This window comes from Bos taurus, chromosome 13 (genome assembly GCF_002263795.3).
Source record: "Bos taurus isolate L1 Dominette 01449 registration number 42190680 breed Hereford chromosome 13, ARS-UCD2.0, whole genome shotgun sequence".
NCBI classification, from domain to species: domain Eukaryota; kingdom Metazoa; phylum Chordata; class Mammalia; order Artiodactyla; family Bovidae; genus Bos; species Bos taurus.
The window spans coordinates 2,475,650-2,492,834 of NC_037340.1; the positions used below are offsets into that span (position 1 = coordinate 2,475,650).

General features: G+C 42.0%; 1 protein-coding gene across 16 annotated transcripts in view; it reads left to right on the plus strand.

The window, feature by feature from the left end:
- PLCB4 (phospholipase C beta 4) overlaps nt 1-17,185 on the plus strand; it is a 482,400-nt gene that overhangs the window by 454,545 nt on the left and 10,670 nt on the right. For all 16 annotated transcript variants that reach the window (XM_025000312.2, XM_059892392.1, XM_025000311.2 and 13 more), the window contains 4 exons: nt 3,575-3,690; nt 4,993-5,068; nt 6,948-7,123; nt 10,439-10,540. In XM_025000312.2, coding sequence (XP_024856080.1) covers nt 3,575-3,690; nt 4,993-5,068; nt 6,948-7,123; nt 10,439-10,540 — 470 coding nt within the window. The remainder of the gene's footprint in view (nt 1-3,574; nt 3,691-4,992; nt 5,069-6,947; nt 7,124-10,438; nt 10,541-17,185) is intronic.

A 17,185-nucleotide genomic window follows, 5' to 3' on the forward strand; every position in this document is an offset into this window, starting at 1 on the left:
CACAGATCCCCTTGTTTAGTTGTCCAGGGAAATTAATACATGTGCAGTCAGGCATGATGATTATTAAATCTTTTAAGGAAGGCTAGTATTTTCAGACACGACTGAGTGACTTCACTTTCACTTTTCAGTTTCATGCATTTGAGAAGGAAATGGCAACCCACTCCAGTGTTATTGCCTGGAGAATCCCAGGGACGGGGGAGCCTGGTGGGCTGCCATCTATGGGGTTGCACAGAGTCAGACACGACTGAAGCGACTTAACAGCAGGAGCAGTATTTTTTAGTGTTTTTCCTGCATAACAGTGCTGCTGCTACAGAAGTAGCTAAATCCATTTAAATAAGGATACATCAACATGTCAATCTATTCTTGGGGTGGTGTGTTAAACTTGAAGGAAAGGTTTATTGATTTAATTTCACTGGCTGTTCTCTCAAATCACTCTGCATGTTTTCATGAGGATCAAAAAATATAAGTAGATTTGTATGTCACCATATTTTGAATTAACAGGAAGGCCTAGCGCGCTGCAGTCCATGAGGTCACAAAAAATCAGACACAACTTGGCAACTGAAGAACAACATATTTTGAATAAGGCTTAATAAGCATTTGAAATATGATTTATATTATATTTACTTTTAATCCTAACAACCCACTAAAGTAGATATCACTATCCCAATTATAAAGATGGACAGATTGGGATTAAGTGGCTTGTCCCAAGACCTGAGACTGTTCACATCCTTAATCCAATGCAGAAGCCCTGACTGAAATGTGTTTATTTCAAGAGCATGTATTGGGTTGGCCAAAAATTCACTTGGGTTTTTCCATAAGCTCTTATGGAGAACCCAGATGAACTTTTTGGCCAGCCCAGTACTAGGAGTAGATTGGTACTAGGACTAGATTTATCAGCTGTTCCAACCACAAATTAAGCAAGACATTGTTACATATAATTCTCTGACCCCAGATCCAGAGCAGAGTAACATCATCTAGGACCACCCCATTGTCCCTGTTTCTAGAGCCTATTCCAAGGACCCATCGCCACCCTCCTCTACGCCTTCTCCCAAAGGCATTTATTGACCTGACAGGAAGACTGCACCAATGCATTTCTGAAGAATTGATGTATATAATAACTGTAGATCAACTCCTGTGTTAACTCACTAGCAACACTGGAAATTAATGAAATCTTGGTAAGGTTCAAAATCACTTCCCCATTTATATTTTATGAAATCTTTAAAGATATTCATGAATTAGGTTCAAGGTGATTTTCTTAGGAAGAAAATCAACTTTTTAAAAATTAAGTCACTCACTTTTGTTGCATACCTTATTTTTTTAACTAATTTATTTATTTTAATTGGAGGCTAATTACTTTACAATATTGTAGTGGTTTTTGCCATGCATCGACATGGATCAGCCATGGGTGTACATGTGTCCCCCATCCTGAAGCCCCCTCCCTCCCCACCCCATCCGTCTGGGTTGTCCCAGAGCACCGGCTTTGAGTGCCCTGCTTCATGCATTGAACTTGCACTGGTCATGTGTTTTACATATGATAATATACATGTTTCAATGCTATTTTCTCAAATCTCACCCTCACCTCTCCCACAAAGTCCAAAAGTCTGTCCCTTACGTCTGTGTTTCTTTTGCTGTCTTGCATATAGGGTCATCATTACCATCTTTCTAAATTTCATATATATGCATTAGTATACGGAGGACCCTGGTAGGCCGCAGTCCATGGGGTCGCGAAGAGTTGGACACGACTGAGCGACTTCCCTTTCACTTTTCACTTTCATGCATTGGAGAAGGAAATGGCAACCCATTCCAGTGTTCTTGCCTGGAGAATCCCAGGGACAAGGGAGCCTGGCGGGCTGCCGTCTATGGGGTTGCACAGAGTCGGACACGAGTGAAGTGACTTAGCAGTAGCAGTTAGCATACTGCATTGGTGTTTCTCTTTCTGACTTCACTCTGGATAATCGTTTCATCCACCTCATTAGGACTGACTCAAATTGTGTTCTTTTTTATAGCTGAGTAATGTCCCGTGGTGTATCTGTGCCACAACTTCCTTATGCATTCGCCTACTGATGGGCATCTAGGTTGCTTCCACGTCCTGGCTATTGTAAACAGTGCTGCGATGAACACTGGGGTACACGTGTCGCTTTCAGTTCTGGTTTCCTCAGTGTGGATGCCCAGCAGTGGGATTGCTGGGTTGTGTGGCAGTTCTATTGCCAGTTTTTTTAAGGAATCTCCACACTGTTCTCCATAGTGGCCGTACTAGTTTGTGTTCCCACCAACAGTGTAAGAGGGTCCCTTTTCTCCACACCCTCTCCAGCATTTATTGTTTGTAGACTTTGAGATGGTGGCCATTCTGACTAGAGTAAGATGGTACCTCATTGTGGTTTTGATTTGAATTTCTCTAATAATGAGTGATGTTGAGCATCTTTTCATGTGTTGGTTAGCCATTTGTATGTCTTCTTTGGACACACTTTGAAAAGTAAGCAAAAGCAAACATGACCATGAGGGTAGCTGTATAAGCTGAATATAGTCTACCAATTCCAGACTTTAATATCATCTCATTTCTCTAAGTTTCTCAAGAGTAATACTAGGATATCACATTAAGCATCATCTTGGAGTAAATATTACTGATAGTAATATTTTCCTCTGTGTTTAGGGGCTGAGTAGCTAAAGAATCTGATTTCATTAAGTCCCTGGATGTGGCCAAATTATCAGGAAAAAGTAATGTTCATAGAGAAGCACTTATTTTCAAAGCCTTTCAGTCCATTTCAGTGATTAGAGGAAGCAGATGGAGAAATATTTTAAATATCTGTAAAGCTGAAGGCCAGGGCTCCTGAACCTTCTGTCTTCCTTGTGAGTACATCTTGATAAGGAAGCTGGCAAAAATATTGTTAGGGATGCAAAATGAGCTAACAGTGAAACCACAGTGGCAGTTCTCATTGCGCAATGACAGTGTTCAAGACCTTCCCAAATGTCCCTGGTGTGTAGACGCCATGCCACATGATGAATAGCTATACTCAGCATGTAAAAGAGGAGAAATGTGGTGGCTGACCTTGCATTCTGGGCACTAGGTTGAGGAAGGGGCTGTGGGCCAGTTAGATGACTCAGACAGCAGAGCAAAGGTGGATGGTGAGGGAATTCCCTGGTGGTCCAGAGGTTAAGACTGAGCACTTTCACCAAAGCAGAGCTGGGTTCCATCCCTGGTCAGGGGACTAAGATCCCACATGGTACGGACAAAGAAGAAAAAGAAAAACAAGATGGATGGGTGGAGTTCTACGTGCAGAGGAAAGAACTTTGGGATGATTGGTGCTGCCCAGCAGCGGGCAGGGCTGCCTTTTGAGGTAGTCATGTTCATTGGACTGAGGCTGGAGACCCCCTTGTTAGCGAGGCCTTATGGGGACACAAGAAACTCTCAGGTTGCCTGGGAGGTTGGAAGTCTTTCCAGCTCCCAGACTCAGTTACTTCCTGATTTTCAAACCGAGACTCCACGGGTACTGGTGAAAATTATGCCAGCCCAACGTGGACTAAAGTTTATCAGCCTCACTGCAAGTCTGACTTGTAACTACAAATTCTTCTGCAGGAGCACAGTACCATGCAGAAACTCCATTGCACTCAAGTTGACAAGATTGTGGCACAGTACGACAAGGAGAAATTGACTCACGAGAAAATCCTAGAGAAGGCAATGAAGAAGAAAGGGTAAAGGCTGTTGATTTCCTTCTGGAGCATTTTTGCCTTTTTATGTTTTGTCTTTTCCCACAGTTTAGCTGCCTGTTTAGGCCAAGGAAGAACTTAGTCTTAACTGTGTTTTCATCATTAAAAATTATTTCAGAAAATAAGAGACTTACTAAGCTAAAGGGAGTGACTGAAGTGGAAAGAGGAGCTTTGTTCAAGTTCTACAGGTGTTGGTTAATAAAATAATAACTGTGTCTTTCATGAGTTTTCCATGTAAGTACCTTTAAGGTTAATGGGGAGAGAAGGAAAGACAAAGTTGGGAAATTCCAGAAAGCATTTTGCATCACCAGGTAATAAATAATAAGGTTGATGTACTCAAGGGGGAAAAGTCCAGTTTTGTTGTTTAATATTTCAAGAATCTTTAGCTTATGCCAACAGCTAAAACTGTTGAATAAAACCTGCCATTGCATTTACTTTGAAAGAGTTTATCTAGAATTCAGCTAGGGAGATGTTTCTGTGTAGCTGAATTCTAGATAAACTCTTTCAAAGAGTTTCTGTGATGTTGCAAGCTAACTGAATAACAGAGTAGGGAAAAACACATGCAGTGCCAGCCATGGAGAAGTGATCAGTTGGATGTTTAGAATGTGTCTCTCAGAGGCACTCTCCATTAATAACACGATGAAGCATTCTGACTTAGGCTGTAATAAATCAGAGCACACATGCTGAAGACAGATGCTCAGGGCCTGCTCTGGTTTCAGCAATGATGCGGATATTCCAAAAGGAAAAAATAATCACTGAAATAGGCAGTAATGCTTTCTGGGCAATTGCCTAGTATATATTTCCTACTCACAATGGAGTAAGAAGCAAAAATTACCCCGTAGTGCCAAGAAATGCTATTTTTCTCCCTTGCTGGCATGTGTCAAAGACAAAAATCTGGCTTTACAACCAAAGTAGAAGAATTGAAAATTCACTTCAAGGCTGAAGTCCTGTTTTTCAGTTCTCATCATAAATAGTATATTATTGAATAAATGAAAAATAGCTTGAAGAACAGCAGGAACCAAAATGGAAACTGACAACAAATCCTTTACAACGAAATAATTGTTAGGTCTGAAATGGCTGTTTGTGTAGTGGTTGAATTCAGTAATCACCATACAGAGATTTTGTAAGGTGTGCATCTATTACTAGAAGAACTGAGGTTGCCCAGTGAGCTGTGGCGTCCCAAGTGTGATGAACTAATTGTCTTCATCAGAAGGCTTTGGAGCAAAGGCCTCTGGGAGCAGGAAGATATCTCATGCTTGGCATGCATTTGCGGTTTTCCATTTTCAGGGGAAGTAATTGTCTTGAAATGAAGAAAGAAACAGAAATTAAAATTCAGACGCTGACATCAGATCACAAATCTAAGGTAAGAAAATGCCTATTTTTACAGCAACAACTTGGTAATTTGTTTTGAAGCTGCACCCAGTTTTAATCAGAAATAACAGTACCCTGGGGTTGGTCTGGGCCCACTGCGTTAGAGAAGAGGCATGTCATGGAACACCTTTCCTTCATTGTAGACATATACTCCCAATGTCTATGTCGTCTGCCTCAGAGGCATCAGGAAAACAATAAATGGATTAAAAGGAAATGTTGTGTAGAATATAGAAGTACTTCCTTATAGAGGTGACATTGAACGTATGACAGAAAACCACCCATCCGGAGGGTTCAGTAACTCTTATTTCAATATTTATTTTTTTGTCAATAATTTAATTTTCCGTTCTAACCTTGCTGTGGAAGTTTAGGGATGGGGAAAATTCCGGAGCTAAGATTCTAGGAGATGAGCCTAATGACTCATATTACCCCCCTACAAAACACAAGAAAATAGGCGTTTAGGGGACATGAACTGTGATTACAGACGTCTTGAAGAACCGAGCACCATGTTGCAGTCAAGAACATAAATATCCTATGGTAATAGTCATAAAAGAAAAAGAACTGTTAAAGACAAGGTTTCCAACTATAGCTTTTGGTCAAACCAGCCAGTGTCCTCCGTGTACCTGAAGCTCCGTCATCCAGCGAGCGTCGCTGCCGCGCACCTGAGCCAGCCAGGCGTTCCAAACGGAAGTTCTCCGCGGAGCTGTGTATTTGCGTCTGTTCTGCCTTGCAGCCTAAAGAGGTCTAAAGAGTCTAAAGCTGCATATTTTTGAGAGCTGTTCCCTACTCTCTTTTTTCCTCCTCTTAACTAGAATGTTTGAGAATTAATGACTATGTGATACTCCATCATTTTTAGACACTTTGTGTAAATACAAAAGTAGAAACCTTGGTTACTGTATCAATTGCTTTTGCTGAATGAAACACCACCCCAAAATTTAGTGGCTTAAGACAACTGCTGCTGCTGCTAAGTCGCTTCAGTCCGACTCTGTGCGACCCTATAGATGGCAGCCCACCAGGCTCCCCCGTCCCTGGGATTCTCCAGGCAAGAACCCTGGAGTGGGTTGCCATTTCCAACTACCGTGTATTAACTGACAGTTCAGTGGGTTAGAACTCAGACTATATGCCCCTGGACAACTCTACTGAATCCGGCTGGACTTGGGTGTGTCAGCAGTCGGCTGGGACTGGTGGCGTCTCTGAGGTCTCTGGTAGGAAGCTGGCGGCTGGTGGTTTTTAACTGTATGACCTCTCACTCTCCAGCAGGCTAGCACAGGCTTATCAGAGTTCCAAGAATAGAGAAAGGATAAGCACTTGCACAGCTTCTCTTTGCATCACATCTGCTGCAGTCTTACAGGCTAAAGCAAGTCACGGGTCAGCCAGACTCAACGAGCTGGAGAAATAGACTCTAGCACTTGATGAGCCGTAAAACCCACAGTGCGAAGAGCACAGCTACTCTCTGCAGGGGAAGACTGTCTACCCCAGCGTTTGCTAAGATGACACAATAAGTCATGACCCAGGAATAAGAGAACGTACAGCTCTCTATTCAGACCTGTGACCTTGTGGAAGTGAAGCTGGAAAAGCATGAGGAGATGAAGAGAATTCTCATCGAATCGGTAAAGGAGCCCAAGAACCAGACAAACCAGCGTATCGGCAACTTAGGCAGAGAAATGGGTCATGGTTAAATATCTAGAGCCAAAATGATTGCCCTGTTTTAAAAAGTGATGACTTCCTAGTTCCTGTTGGTTAGTACATATTTTTACTGGTTCTAACCAAGTAAATCAATGAGGGGGATCTGAAATGCACGGTTAATATTGTGCTTTTAGTTCCTCCCTGGAACTGTGAGAATTCCAGGTGACACCACCCCTTTCCCCACGCAGGTCAAGGAGATTGTGGCACAGCACACAAAGGAGTGGTCAGACATGATCAACACCCACAGTGCGGAGGAGCAGGAGATCCGGGACCTGCACCTCAGCCAGCAGTGCGAGCTGCTCAGAAAGCTCCTGATCAGCGCCCACGAGCAGCAGACCCAGCAGCTGAAACTGTCCCATGACAGGTGGGCAACTTAGCTCCAGAGGAAACTCCGTTTTTAAAACGACTAGTGTGTGTGTGTGTGTGTGTGTGTGTGTGTGTGTGTGTATGCACACGTGTCAGGGTAGTAAGGAAAATCAACTTCACATATAACATTGAGCTTTTTTGTATACTCTGTCACAGAGCTGATGTGGCAAGAGGAACTATAAGAAATGGCCTCGCCCATCAAAATGCTTCCAAGTGGTGGCAAGATATCATACTCCTACAACCAATTAAGTTACATTACAAGTAGCATACGATACAGACTAAAAATTATCACAGACTCTGCTGCCTCCGAGTGGTTCTGGAGGCTTCACAAGATGATAGGGCCAGATTTGGCTTTTAAGAAATGATCTGGAACCTCTTAGGAAGGAAAGACACAGAAGGAGATAAAGACCAAGCAGTTGAACTCCTAGAATGGTTGGTTCTGATGGCTCAGAGATACCTTCCTTTCCATTGTCAGGGTGTCTATAAATTTTAGAAAGGCAGGTCTGATCAAGAAATAGCAAAAAGTATCTGTGTATTTTTGCCTCTCCCCATTTCAGCACACTGAGTATCATGTTAAAGACACTGCAGATGGTGAGCTGGACTTTTTCCCCAGGTAGAAGACTGTTGATGTCAGTGGTGTCTTTTCGTCGCAGCTTGGTTGCAGCTTGTCCGTCTTCTTTAGGGCCGATTGTGTGCTGCAGTGGCGGTCTGTTGATACACACCAGAAAGTATACAACAGAAGCATTTTACAAACAAATCCAAAAAAAAAAACAACTTTAAACTTCTGAAATGAATTATGTAGGCACATTCCCAGATTCCAAACCTCATTATGGCGTGATACGCAACCATAAGAACGTGAAGTATTTTTGCCGTAGTTTCTGATTCTCTCATGAGCCAACTAAATGAAGTATGCATGCCATGCGGAGTTTCTTGTGGGCTCAAGTACCATACCATATCCCTTTTAAAGTATTCTGTTTATTTGTATAGGATTAAAAGTGCCTTTTCCCCCTTAGAAATGCTCTTGATTTAGTACACAGAAAGTTCGGTTCATCATCTTCCCTTTGACCATTTCTACAATATCAGATTTTAGATGTCCACCCTTATTCGAAGATACTTTGAAGAATAAGGTACTCTCTTCTGATCTTTTATTGTAGTTGAATAAAGGAGAAAAAATTATCCCAAACAGTAGGCATTGTCCAAAAGAAAAAAAAAAGTAAATGAATTCTTGCATGACTTCGGAAGTCATTTGAAGGAAACATAACCTTATTACTAATTTACCTTAAAAAATAGATCCATGGCAGGAGTATTTTTCAAAGTAACAGCAGCACTGAAGCTTTTTGTTAAGTATTCTGTGGTCATGTTTCTTTGTCACCATCACAGCTCTTGTTCTCGGTTAAAAAATTCTTGCCTTCCTAACATTTGGCAACATTACTTGGTTATTGAGAAGTGCTTGTTGAATGAATGAATGAAGAGATGGTCCATTTAATAACAAGGTATGAAAAATTCTGAGAGGCAGTTTCTCGGGCCCAGGAGTTTCTGTGCATATCCAGCTTCTGTGTCCCTAAGTCCTCCGACTGGAGACCTCTCTGTTTCAGTTTTATCCATCGTTTTCCACAAAGTACAAACAGCACTTAACCTGCCCATTTCCGGGCGGTGCTCCAAGGAGATCACCATAGGTTCCAGAGAAGATTCTGTGTTAATACTTTCATGTTCAGATTCTAAGTGGTGTGCGTATGTGCTCATCAGTAGTCCAAAGAGATGAGTTTTGTGGTACACACACCCATTCACACTCGGTGATCAGTCACCTGTAAGCTCCCTGCCCCCGTTTCCTGTGTTTATTTGAAATCATTTGTCCCCTTCACACCCCTGGGCTGTCAGAACGCAAGACAGTCATTTGTGAGTGTTAGAACATCCTTTCTCTTCCAAGCAATCTGAGCCCCGCAAAAAAACATGGGACAAAGCTGGAAAATCCGTGTTTTCCTGACTGTAAGCGTTTGTCCCTGTGCGTTCTTTGATTATTCTCGTGCAGCACTTACTATTCCCCTTTGTCTTATTGCATATAGGCTTGTAAACATGATTGCCTGAGATATGTGTATATAACTTGGATTTGTAGCTTTTATTTATTCAGAATGCATCTCGCATGTTGATGACTTAACGACAGTGTCCTACTCTGGGCAGCTGTATAGGCTCATCGTGTGGTTGGGGTTACGTTAGACACGCCTCGTGTCTCTTCTTCCCAGCCCAGCACTGACACTTCACAGCGAGTGCCCCGCGCCCCCAGGAGAATCATGCTTGTGGACTGGGGCTCCTGCCCTCCTTCTCACAGAATGCAAGACAACTTCATGATCTCAATAATGAGATAAAAAGTGAACCCAGTCCTCTTGTTACATATGAAATTTGTTTTTTGTTTATATTTTTAATTAGAGTTAAAAGTCTACAACGCAAAATTTACTATGTCAACTGTTTATAAGTGTGTAGCATAAGGTGTATTCACACTGTTGTAACCATCAGTCACTACCACCCAGCTCCAGGACTTTATCATCTTCCCCAACTGAAACTCTACCTACTGAACACTCACTCTCCACTCCCCTGGTGTCTTTTTCTCCCTTACAGTTTTACTGAGGTATAATGGATATACAGCACTGTATAATGTCAGCTGCTCAGCATACTGCTTTGGCCTACGTATATCATGAAATGATTACAATAAGTTTTGTGAACCTCCATCATCTCATACAGATACAAAATAAAAGGAAAAGTACTTTTTCTCATAATGAGAACTTGTAGTATTTACTGTCTTAACAACTTTCATGTTTATATCACATATGTCTTAGTCATGTTGTACATTACATCCCTAGTACTTATTTATCATATAATTGGAAGTTTGTTCCAGGTGGCTCAGTGGTAGAGAATCTACCTGCCAAACAGAAGTGAGTTCAATCTCTGGGTCAGGAAGATCCCCTGGAGAAGGAAGTGGCACCCATTTCAATAGTCTTGCCTAGGAAATCCCATGGACAGAGGATCCTAGTGGGCTACAGTCCATGAGGTCACAAAGAGTCAGGATACGACTTAGTGACTAAACAGGAAGTTTGTACTTTTTGACCTCCTTCATCCAATTTCCCTTCCCCTCAACCCTGCCTCTGGAAACCACAAATCTGATCTCTTTTTTTATAAGTTTGTTTGGTTGGTTTTCTTTCTTTTTTAAGTATAATTGACCTACGAGACTGTGTTAGTTCCTGGTGTACAGCATAGTGATTCGATGTCTGTGCATTACAAAATGATCACTTCCTGGTTTTGTTTTTATTTTAATACACAGGGAAAGCAAAGAGATGCGAGCACACCAAGCTAAGATTTCTATGGAAAATAGCAAAGCCATCAGCCAAGATAAATCCATCAAGAATAAAGCAGAACGGGAAAGGTGAGTTGGAATGCTCACTGCAAGAATATAATACTGACTCCAGTGTACACACACACTCACATTTGAGACATTAAAAACCTTGTGAGTGCTGGCCTAGAATCCTGCTGTTATAACTGCTGGAAAGATATTATTGTTGCTATAAAACATCTTCTGATTGTTTACTACCACTAGTAAAACATATTTACATTCAATATATGTGTGCTCGTTTCCAAAATTGCATAAAATCTGGCGTAAACAAAACTGTATAAATTACGGCAAAATATCCTTCCCACATGACGCTTAGGTCACCCTGAAAGCATCCCATTTGCTCAGGTGCTAAGCCCGTCCTGAATGTGTTTGCAGTCTATAGGCCTTGTGCTGACCTTGACACTAGGGATCATCTCAAATCACCTCCCTCAGGTCTTCTGGTTTGTCCGTGTCTAAGAATGGGTGTTCTAGAAACAAAGACCAAGGTAGGACTTTGGGTCATGTGATTTGCTGAGGAAAGGATCTTCAGCAGGGCAGAGAGGAGGAAGCAGGAGGGGGCCAGGGCGGGGGCTAAGCAAGGCTAGGATCTCAGCTAGAGTTCCTCTGCAGCCTGACCCCAGCTCTGGAGTGTAAACGACCGTGATCTGCTCCTTTGAGCCTGGGACACGTGCCTCTTGTACGTCTGTGTTAATCAGTCTTTGGCCACATAGAATTGGGAGAGGTTTGTGTGACGTCCAGAGAAGAGCCGAGGTGCGAGTGCTTTAGCCAAAGCTGGTAAAGGGGACCTAAGAGGGCATCGCTGGTCATGGGCCCCAGAGAGGGAGTTAGCAGCACTCGATGCCCAGTGCACTTACCGCGTTTCAAGTTGGCAGAATATAAAGCGTATCACCATCTGGTGTATTTTTATGCTGAAGCTTTGTGGATTAAATATGGTTTAGAATTAACAGGCCAGCAGTGGGATTGGAATTCCACAGAAATTTGACCTGGAAAGAAATCACCTTTTCAACACTTTGGACAAGAAATTTCCCAATAAACATAGAGTGTCATTTGTTTCTCTTTAAGGAGATTATTACTCAATTTATTCAGTGCATCATATTGGCGTAGTTATCTTGTTATTGTTCAGTCACTGACTGGTATCTGACTGTTTGCAACCCCATGGAATGCAGCATACCAGCTTCCCCTGTCCTTCACTATCTCCCCAGTTTTGCTCAAATTCGTGTCCATGAAGTTGGTGATGCTATCTAACCATCTCATCCTCCGGTGCTCCTTTTGACTTAAATCGTTCCCATTTTCCAATGAGTCTTTCCAGTGAGTCAGGTCTTGTATCATGTGGCCAAAGAATTGGCACTTAAGCTTCAGCACCAGTCCTTCCAAATAATATGTAGGGTTGATTTCCTATAGGGTTGACTGGTTTGATCTCCTTGTACTCCAAAAGACTCTCATGAGTCTTCTCCAGCACCAAATTTGAAAGCATCGGTTCTTTGGCACTTAGCCTTCTTTATGATCCAGCTCTCACATCCGCACATCACTACTGGAAAAACCGCAGCTTTGACTCTACAGACCTTTGTCAGCAAAGTGATATCTCTGCTTTTTAATATGCTATCCACGTTTGTCATAGATTTCCTTCCAAGGAGCAAGTATGTTTTAATTTCATGGCTAAAATCACCATCCTCGGTGAATTTGGAGTGCAAGAAAAACCTGTCACTGCCTCTACTTTTTTCCCCTTCTATTTGCCATGAAGTGGTGGGACCAGATACCATGATCTTAGTTTGTTGAATGCTGAGTTTTAAGCCAGCTTTTTCACCCGTATCAAGAGACTCTGTAGTTGCTCATCATTTTCTGCCATTTGAGTGTTATCATCTACATATCTGAGGGTGTTGATATTTCTCCCAGCAATCTTGATTCCAGCTTGTGATTCATTCACCCTGGCATTTAGCATAGAAGTTAAATAAGCAGGGTGACAATATACAGCCTTGATGTACTCCTTTCCCAATTGTGAACCAGTCATTTCTTCCATGTGTGGTTCCATGTCTGTTGCTTCTTGATCCACATACCGGTTTCTCAGGAGGCAGGTAAGGTGGTCCAGTATTCCCATCTCTTGAAGAATTTTCTACAGTTTGTCGTTATCCACAGAGTCAAAGGCTTTAGCATAAGCAGAAGTAGATGTTTTTCTGGAATTCTCTTGCTTTCTCTATGATCCAAGAAATGTTAGAAATTTGATCTCCAGTTCCCCTGCCTTTTCTAAAACCAGCTTGTACATCTGGAAATTCTCAGTTCACATATTGCTGAAGCCTAGCTTGAAGGAATTTGAGCATTACCTTGCTAGCATGTGAAATAAGTGCAAGCGTGCGGTAGTTTGAACATTCTTCGACATTGCACTTTTTTGGGATTGGAATGAAAAATGATCTTTTCCAGTCTTATGGCCACTGCTGAGTTTTCCAAATTTGCTGGCATATTGAGTGCAGCACTTTAACAGCATCTTTAGGATTTGAAATAGTTCAGCTAGAATTCCATCACCTCCACTAGCTTTGTTCATAGTAAATCTTCCCAAGGCCCACTTGACTTCATGCTGCAGGATATCTGGCTCTAGCTGACTGATCACACAACCGTGGTTATCTGGGTCATTAAGACCTTTTTTGTATAGTTCCTCTGTGTATTGCTGCCACTCGTTCTTAATATCTTCTGCTTCTGTTAGGTCCATACCATTTCTGTCCTTTATTGTGCCCATCTTTGCATGAAATGTTCCCTTGATATCTCCAGTTTTCTTGAAGAGATCTCTAGTCTTTCCCGTTCTGTTGTTTTTCTCTGTTTCTTTGCATTGTTCATTTAAGAAGGCCTTCTTAACTCTCCTTGCTGTTTCTGGAACTCTGCATTCAGTTGAGTATGTCTTTCCCTTTCTCCCTTGCCTTTCACTTCTCTTCTTTCCTCAGCTATTTGTAAAGACTCCTCAGACAACCACTTTGCCTTCTTGCATTTCTTATTTTGGGGGATGGTGTTTTGTCATTTTCTTCTGTACAGTGTTACGAACTTCTGTCCATAGTTCTTCAAGCACTCTGTCTACCAGATCTAATCCCTTGAATCTATTCATCACCTCCACTGTACAATCATAAGGGATTTGATTTAGACACACCTGAATACTCAGTTGGTAAAGAATCCACCTGCAATGCAGGAGACCTTGGTTCGGTTCCTAGAAGGCTGTAGTTCAAAGCATTGCAAGAGTCAGACGTGACTGAACAACTAAGCAAGCAACCATATAGTAAAGTGAACTCTGCTTAATGCACTGTGGTCACCTGAATGGGAATGAAGTCCAAAATGGAGGAAATATATATATATATGTATGTATGTATCACTGGCTGACTGACTCATTTTGGCTTCCCTGATAGCTCAGTTGGTAAAGAATCCACCGCCAATGCATGAGACCCTGGTTCAATTCCTGGGTCGGGAACATCCACTGGAGAAGGGATAGGCTACCCGCTCCAGTATTCTTGGGCTTCCCTTGTGGCTCAGCTGGTCGAGAATCTGCCTGCAATGGGGGAGACCTGGGTTCAATCCCTGGGTTGGGAAGATCCCCTGGAGAAGGGAAAGGTGATGCACTCCAGTATTCTGGCCTAGAGAATTCCATGGACTATATAGTCCATGGGGTAGCAAAGAGTTGGACACGACTGAGTGACTTTGACTTTCACTTTCATACCTAAACGGCCTAGTGGTTTTCCCTCCTTTCTTCAATTTAAGCCTGTATTTTGCAACAAGGAGCTCATAATCTGGGCCACAGTCAGCTCCAGGTCTTGTTTTTGCTGACTGTATAGAGCTTCTCCATGTTTGGCTGCAAAGAATAGAATCAATCTGATTTTGGTGTTGATCATTTGGTGATGTCCATATGTAGAGTCATTGCCTGCATTGTTGAAAAGGGGTATTTGCTATGACCAGTGTGTTCTCTTGACCAAACTCTGTTAGCCTTTGCCCTGCTTCATTTTATACTCCAAGGCCAAACTTGCCTGTTAATCCTGGTATCTCTTGAGTTCCTACTTTTGCATTTCAGTCCCCTATGATGAAAAGGACATCTTGTGTGTGTGTGTGTGTGTGTTAGTTCCAGAAAGTCTTGTAGGTCTTCCTGGAATTGGTCAACTTCAGCTTCTTCAGCATTAGTGGTTGGGGCATAGACTTGGATTACCATAACATTGAATGATTTGCCTTGAAAATGAACTGAGTTTATTCTGTCATTTTTGAGATTGCACACAAGTACTGCATTTCAGACTCGACTGTGAGGGCTACTCCATTTCTCCTAAGGGATTCTTGTCCACAGTAGTAGATGTAATGGCCATCTGAATTAAATTCACCCATTCCTGTCATTTTAGTTCACTGATTCCTAACATATTCAGTCTTGCCATATCCTGCTTGACCATGTCCAATTTACCTCCATTCATGGACCTAACATTCTAGGTTCCTATGAAATATTGTTCTTTATAGCATCAGGCTTTACTTTCACCACCAGAAACATCCACAACTGAATGTCATTTCCATTGAAGTACCATCCTCTGGACGTTATTCTCAGAAAAGGAACTTTGTTTAATGGCCTTGTATACATGGAAAGGACATCATCCACTTTAGCTCATAAACATAAAATATTCATGCCATGATAAAATCCTTGTTAAACTGTTTTAGACTGTTAAAACTTGAATGTAGAATTCAACCTGAAAATATACTAATTTTTAAATAGTTCTTTATCCTATTTTTTTCAAATATGTTGCAAAAGTGGATTTCAGTCCAGTTGAGGACAAATTGTCTTAAATTATGAGTTATTAATAACCAGACAATGTTTAATTTCATTTTCTTATTTCAACTCTACATACTTCTTTATTATAACTCTGTATCCAGTGGTTCAGTTCAGTTCAGTCACTCAGTCGTGTCCGGCTCTTTGTGACCCCATGAGTCGCAGCACACCAGGCCTCCCTGTCCATCACCAACTCCCGGAGTTCACTCAGACTCATGTCCATCGAGTTGGTGATGACTGGTTTGATCTCCTTGCTGTCCAAGGAATCTTCTCCAGCACACAGTTCGAAGGCATCAATTCTTTGGTGTTCTGCCTTCTTTACGGTCCAGCTCTCACAACCGTAACTGACTCCTGGGAAGACCATAGCCTTGACTAAACAGACCTTTGTCAGCAGAGTATTGTCTCTGCTTTTCAACACACCATCTAGGCTTGTCATAGCTTTCCTGCCAAGAAGCAATCTACTATCTTCCGATTTCATGGCTGCAGTCAACATCCTTAGTGATTTTAGAGCCAAGAAGAGGAAATCTGTCAGTTTCCACTTTTCCCCCTTCTATTTGCTGTGAAGTAATGGGCTGGATGCCATGATCTTAGTTTTTTTAATATATAGCTTTAAGCCAGCTCTTTCACTCTCCTCCTTCACCATCATCAGGAGGCTCTTTAGTTCCTCTTTGTTTTGCCATTAGAGTGGTATCATCTGCATATCTGAGGCTGTTGATGTTTCTTCCGCCTATCTTGATTGATGGGAACACCAAAATTCAGAAAGTGGTTACCTCTGGAGAGAGAGAAAGAGGGGAAATGGAGTCAAGAAAAATACAAAGGGGGCTTTGTTTATATTTGCAACACTTTTATTTCCTTTAAAAATATGAGACAAGATTGGTAAAACATATTAATATTGACTAGTCTGAGTGATGGATACACAGATGTTTTGTGTCTTTTTCTCTGTACATTGTATATTTCAAAATTCCTCAAAAAATTAGGAAAAGGAAGTATTAGTCCAGTTCAGTCACTCAGTTGTGTCCGACTCTTTGCAACCCCATGAATCACAGCACGCCAGGCCTCCCTGTCCATCACCAACTCCCAGAGTTCACTCAGACTCACGTCCATCGAGTCAGTGATGCCATTCAGCCATCTCATCCTCTGTCGTCCCCTTCTCCTCCTGCCCCCAATCCCTTCCAGCATCAGGGTCTTTTCCAATGAGTCAACTCTTCGCATGAGGTGGCCAGAGTACTGGAGTTTCAGCTTTAGCATCATTCCTTCCAAAGAAATCCCAGGGCTGGAATTGAGCTGTAGGAGTTGCACTCCTACAGCTCAATTCTATAAAAATAAATGACCCAATCAAAAAATTGCCCAAAGAACTCAATAGACATTTCTCCAAAGAAGACACACAGATGGATAACAAACACATGAAAAGATGCTCAACATCACTCATTATCAGAGAAATGCAAATCAAAAACACTATGAGGTACCATTTCACGCCAGTCAGAATGGCTGTGATCCAAAAGTCTACAAGCAATAAATGCTGGAGAGGGTGTGGAGAAAAGGGAACCCTCTTACACTGTTGGTGGGAATGCAAACTAGTATAGCCACTATGGAGAACAGTGTGGAGATTTCTTAAAAAACTGGAAATAGAACTGCCTTATGATCCAGCAATCCCACTGCTGGGCATACACACTGAGGAAACCAGAAGGGAAAGAGACACGTGTACCCCAATGTTCATCGCAGCGCTGTTTATAATAGCCAGGACATGGAAGCAACCTAGATGTCCATCAGCAGATGAATGGATAAGAAAGCTGTGGTACATATACACAATGGAGTATTACTCAGCCATTAAAAAGAATACATTTGAATCAGTTCTAATGAGGTGGGTGAAACTGGAGCCTATTATACAGAGTGAAGTAAGCCAAAAA